Below are 6,000 nucleotides of genomic sequence, written 5' to 3'. Positions count from 1 at the left end.
GGGTGTAGGAAGAAGGAAGGGGGGGGGAGGGCTACTGTGCAAGGTACAGCAGCCTTTTATACGCGTGAGTCACTGCCTTGGCGATAATTAGAGTTCAGTGGATGCAGGCGACTTCAACTGAGTTGTCCTGGAGCAGTCAACCTTAAATCATAAATGCAAGGATTAGTGTGCTTATTGTGATATCGGTGAACGTGCTTGGAAGTGAGTGATCCATCTTCATATGATTGACACACGAGGCCAATTCCTTGACGCTTGAGTAAATAACCACTTCAAAGCAATAGTAAAACTTAACTCATCAAAAATGTTTCAAAAAGAGAAGAGAAAGCTTCTGGACCAATTGCTGACGCATTTATCTTCCATCCTAATATCTCAGGCCTACGTTCACTCTCCTCAAGCGCCTTCTCAATAAACCCTTTCACATCTCTCCACTTCGCAACCACGAACGCACGCCCATTCTCAACCGTGCCTTGCCAAGAAACTGTGCTCCTTGCTGGCAATGGGACAAGCCCATACTCATAGTGCAGCTTACCGATCGGCACAGCATGTATATGATTCAGCGTTTTGAGATGGGGCATCTGGACGAAAAGGCACTCTACGACCGTTCTCCAGTATATCTTGGTCGCGACGATGCTCTTATCAGGGTCGTATTCGAAGAAAGACGCCCATTCGAAGCCAATGTTGATAACTCTATCAAATCCGGGGACGTCGATGGATTCTTTCTTTCTTAAACGTTGACACTCTACGCGGCCGAAGTAGAGAATATCAGTTTCTGGGATAAAGTACACACTTTTGTTGGAGTGGGGTGGTGTGAGGAAGAAGCCTTTTCGGAGGGCTGTTTCTCGAGAGTCGCGGCAGGTTTGAAGAGCCAATGGAAGTGTATATGGGTTTTTGAAGGTATGGGCGTAGGCGTGCTGTTCATCATCCTGAGATTTATCGAGGCTGAAGATGCGACGCGAGGGGAGAGTGAGAGTCCAGATCTGGTCCCGTATCTCTTGTGGGAGAGATGAGAACTGGGCTGCCTGTTTGTGCGAGCTCATTTTATAGACTTAAAGATATGGTTGTTGTAAGTATGAGTGAGAATGCTTGACTAGGTAGATTATACAAGCGTTGTGGGGGTGAGCGATATCTATATGATTGGTGTGAAGCAGGCATCCGAATCCTGCAGACCATTTTCGTGTTCATCGTCGTAATCAATCAGGCACCAGCTCCAGCCATTACACTGGATAGTATGTATACGACTCATGAACATACAAAATACCACGATCTGAACATAATCTGGTAGAAGAGAAAGCTTTAGGACCGGTCGAGCCTCCACCCTAAAAGCTCAGGCTGATACTTACACCCATCAAGCGCGTCCTCTACCCAACTCTTCACCCAGCTCCATGGCGGGTAAGCCCTCTTGAACGTATCATTGTGCGTTTCAGTCCGCTGGATTCTAGTGTTCTCTGAAAAAGGCTCCATCGCAAGCCCACGCTGTCTCGTTTTGGAGCAGTTAAACGCGATATAATTGAGCGTTTTAAGAAGCGGCATGTGGATGTAAAGACGCTTTACACCTCTTCTCCAGCATTTCTTGTGGGGGATTGATCCTCCTAAGCAGAATAAGCGAGTCCAGGCAAAACCAACGTTGAGAACTGTTTCCAGGCCTGGAACCCCGGTAGAGTCTGCAGTTTTTAGGTATGTAACTGCGTAATCGTTGAGGTATATCATATCTGTTTTGGGGATAAGATATACACTTTGGCCGGAGTCGTTGAGGGTAAAGAAGAATCCTTGGCTGAGGGCTGCTGCGCGGGAGTCACGGCAGATTTGGAGGATCATTGGTGCTGGATAAGTGTGCAGAAATCTGAAATTGCGGTGGTTCATTCGAAGATCGTAGCTAAGGACGATAATGCGACGGGAGGGGAGGGTGTGATTCCATATTTGGTGTCGTATCTCTGGTGGGAGGGAGGCAAATTGGATCTTTTGAGATGATGACTGTTTGTGAGGGCTCATTGTTATAAGCTACATTCGATGTAAACATACATTGTATTGGTACGCATGGAAATAATAACTACCCATTTTGTGAAAGAGTTGTGGAGTTGAGCGATATTTATATGGTTGGTTGTAAGCAGGCATTTGAATCCTACAAGCTCTAACCATTTTCGTATCCGTCATCGTATCCATAACCAGGCACCAGCTCAATTACCATTATTCTATATCTGCGCCTCATAAACATACAAAGTACTATTATGCTGATCCGGCAATAAATAAAGCCTCAACCTCCCATCCTTGACACCAACATCCATCGGATTCATCGTCACCCTAACCCCCAACGCACTCTCCATCTCAATAGGCACTTCTGCAAGAGGAACCATAGTCTTGACGTCCACAAGCGCAATACCACCGAGATTATAATTTCCGATAGTAGATACACCCGAGCATAGCATTATGCTTTTTCCATTGTAGAAGCCGCTGTGACCGAGCCATTTGCAGTCTTGGTAGTCGATAAAATGACTTGGATTTTGGATGACTGTTTCTGGTGAGGGCGATGCGTCGCAGCCTGCGTGGACGGATCTGAGATTCCATGTTGAGGCGCGACGTGATCCCCAGTTCAGAGCTGTGATGGAATTGGCGCGTGTGTCGTGGACTATACCGCCAAGATGGTCGTTGTAGTTGAGAACACGCTCTGGGACGAGTGTCGAAGGGTCGGTTCGATAGACGTATGCAGTACTGTTTGGACGGTATTGCGCGATAGTTCCCCAGATATACTGACCATCAAAGTCGATACCTCCATTATGATACTCATCATCCCCTTCATTCGTAATCGTCGAATCAGCAATCATCTCTCCCTTTCCATTATAAACCATAAAATGCGCCCTTCCCGCTCCAGCAGAGCGATCTGTGCCGTTGATGATCTTTCCATACTTTTTGGTTGGGATAGTCCAATGTCCTGAACTAACGACATATCGATCATCACCAAGGCGTACAATACCCTCAGGTTCAAAAGTGTCTCCCTCAAAAGTGATATTCTGAACACTTTTCCATGTTGTAGAACGACTCAATTTCTGAAAGGCGTGGATGATAGCTGGTCCATCGGATGCAGCATGTGATGGCGGCAGTGGAGTCGGAACAAGCGGATCATCTTTGTACAACGTAATATTCCGCGCCATGGCCAGCGCTGGACAAACAGCGATCGAGCTTGTAAGTTTCATATCCGTAGCTCCAAGGTTAAAGAGAAAGTAAAATTTCGGCGCAAACATGCATATCGTTATGAGAGTGAGGAGCGGGAGGGTGATTTTGAATGAGAGGCTGGAGCACCATGGTTTCCCTCTCCCCGTGACGTCAACATCATCCTGTAATCGGCGGCGATCAACCATTGGGAGTCCATCTTCAAGCATAATGAGTGTGATGATGATGTTGTTGATGATGGAAGGTTAGAGTGGAAATTGACCAACCCGATAGTTCGGCGCCGTCACGTGGAGACTGATGATCTTCGCGGCAGTTGAAGCAAATTCTGGGGTTACGGGGAGTTTTAGCGAGGGTCCATTTGCCGGGGTTAAACTTTATGTGTCGTATTTTTAGCACCTTGATGAGCTTAAATACTGCTGAAGACATTCACTCATACCTATCTATACTGACGAAGTAGGATATATCTTTTTGTATTGCGGACAAAGGTGCGCATAGAAGGAGGGTTCTCTGAGGAGAGGCTTTGGGACTCGCATTAATTTAATATGTAGCCTCTTGACTCTGTTCGCAAAACCCAATATGGTAGAAGCTTTATAGGATGCTAAACGCTATGTAAATCTTAGGTGCAGGATGTCAATTATTGTCACCATTTTACAAAAGATCCTCCCATGTTCTACTCTTCTTTACAATTCCAAATAAACAAATCAATCCATCAAAATGACGCGCTGGAAGATCAGCACCCGCTTCCTCATCATCTCCGACACGCACAGCAAACAGTTCCCTGATGACCGCGTACCTTTCACTCCAGTTGACGTAGCCATCCACTGCGGCGATCTGACCCAACACTCAAAACTTTACGAATTCGAATCCGCGATCAATCTTCTCAAACAGCTCAACGCTCCTCTCAAGCTTGTCATTGCAGGGAACCATGACTTCACGCTTGACAAGCCTACTTATAAGAAAATGAGAGCGGAGATAGCGCCTCCGAATATGGGGAGGGTGGAGATGGAGTATGGGTGTCCTGGAGAAGCGACACGTTTAATGGAAAGTGCTGCAGAGTACGGAATCGTATACCTGACAGAGGGCGTGCACCACTTCGATCTTGACAACAGGGCGCATCTGGTCGTTTACACGAGTCCGTATACTCTTTCAGAAGATCCCTGGGGTTTCCAATACAACATCTATGAAGGCCACGACTGGAAGATAAACGAACAAGTCGACATAATGATCACTCACGGTCCCCCGCTGCAAATCCTCGATCAAGGCCGTTGCGAAAAACATATCGGCTGTCCGGATCTCTTCAGAACAGTAGCCCAAGCAAAGCCTCTAATGCATTGCTTCGGCCACACACATAGCAGCTGGGGTGCTGAGCTGATTAGGTGGCGAGATTGCCGACTTGAGAAGTTCTCGCATGCTACTGCTATTGATGAGAAGGAGTCAATAGTGCTGGAGAATCTTGACAAGGTAAAATGGGGGAGGAAGGAGTATGAGAAGGATAGGGTTGTGTTTACGAAGCATGGGAGAGGAGATTATATGGAGGTTAGGAGGAAGGTTGATACGCTTTTTGTTAATGCTGCTATTCAGGGGATGAGGAAGGGTTCTTTCAATTTTCCTTTCGTGGTTGAGTTGGATCTTCCTATAAGTTGAGGGGGGGCAAGAACAGCTCTCTACCTAAGTGTCGAGCTGGGTCCGCGTCTGCCTTATCGCAAGGGAGCTGGCGACGAAGTGAGTGGTTATTCGACAAATGTTTATAGATCTACGGTAATCTCAATGATAGAAGCTATGATTTCCCAAAATATACATGTTAGAATGTCAGAATGTCTCATCAGTAGCCAGCCTCATTTCTCCCCCACAGCTTGGAACCAACACCCAAATCAGGCTGTGCACAATCCCCCCAAACCACAACGAGCGAACTGATTAGAACCCAAAAGAAGAGTGCATATCACCCATGCTATGCATTGCACCATCTGATCCAAGTATCTTCACACCATCTCGGCCGATTTTCGCCAATCACGCATGCATATGTCTATCAGTTGGCCAGTTCTCACGGCCCGTCAGGCTTTCTGTGTGATTGCCAACGATGTAACCCTATTTTTCGCATTTGAGGGATCAGGACTCTTGATGACGACGTTGGTCGGCCCCCAGCTTGAAACTGAACGAAGAGTTGGTGATGGGTAGATGAAGGTGCATATACAATGCCAAGACGGGAGATATATAAACTGACGAGTCTAGCAATCTGTATTAACTTGAAACGACTATGATTATCACTCCTCTGGGCACACATACTACATTTTTACAAAGCCATCGCAGTCTGTCGCAGTTCGCAATTGGAACCAGTCGTATCTTCAAATTCCCAATCTGCCCGCTGAACACGTTCCATCATGGAACTCTTCAGTAGTGTCGATATAGAACGAGATTTTCCAGATCATGGTAACGATTGGCCAATCCCGTACCCAACTCCAATCATGCTAACCGATGGACCAGAGGTCAAATCGATCTTGAGGAGTTCAGAGCGTCCAACGCAACATCGCCAAGTGTACCATGACACCCCCAGCGCTTTCGCATATCAAGCTCAAGAATACAACAATGGTTCGAACTCAGCGACTGGGTCAACGATCCCCTGCGACTACATGTATTACAATACTACTTGTGCCACCTTGCCGTCTCCCGGCTCCTCCAGCAGCTCGTCCACCTCTCCCAGCCCTCAGACTTAGAAGAGGAGTCATGCGCGTAGTTATGATGCTAGCCACGAGCTGGCCGATCTACAAGCGGGATTGATGATGGATAGCAACGGCTCGGATGATGGTTTACAAGGGCAAGTCTCATGTTGCAATAAGT

The 6,000-nt window shown here is 47.0% G+C and overlaps 2 protein-coding genes across 2 annotated transcripts; one reads left to right on the top strand and one right to left on the bottom strand.

Annotated features, from left to right (window-relative positions):
- Positions 1 to 287: 287 nt before the first annotated feature.
- On the bottom strand, positions 288 to 3,236 carry FIESC28_09792 (uncharacterized protein; the record flags this gene model as incomplete). Its single annotated transcript, XM_031163927.1, has 3 exons — positions 288 to 1,045; positions 1,341 to 1,820; positions 2,315 to 3,236. 3 exons carry the CDS (start codon positions 3,234 to 3,236, stop codon positions 288 to 290), a joined length of 2,160 nt encoding a protein of 719 aa, XP_031012030.1.
- Positions 3,237 to 3,879: 643 nt separating this feature from the next.
- Positions 3,880 to 4,809, top strand: FIESC28_09791 (uncharacterized protein; the record flags this gene model as incomplete). The annotated part of the gene is made up of 1 exon (XM_031163926.1): positions 3,880 to 4,809. The coding sequence occupies one exon, from the start codon at positions 3,880 to 3,882 to the stop codon at positions 4,807 to 4,809; it is 930 nt and encodes a 309-aa protein (XP_031012029.1).
- Between the last annotated feature and the right edge of the window lie 1,191 nt (positions 4,810 to 6,000).

Source organism: Fusarium coffeatum (genome assembly GCF_003316985.1).
Source record: "Fusarium coffeatum strain FIESC_28 chromosome Unknown BRIP53273_contig_267, whole genome shotgun sequence".
Taxonomy (NCBI): domain Eukaryota; kingdom Fungi; phylum Ascomycota; class Sordariomycetes; order Hypocreales; family Nectriaceae; genus Fusarium; species Fusarium coffeatum.
This window is presented reverse-complemented; position numbering and strand designations above follow the sequence as displayed.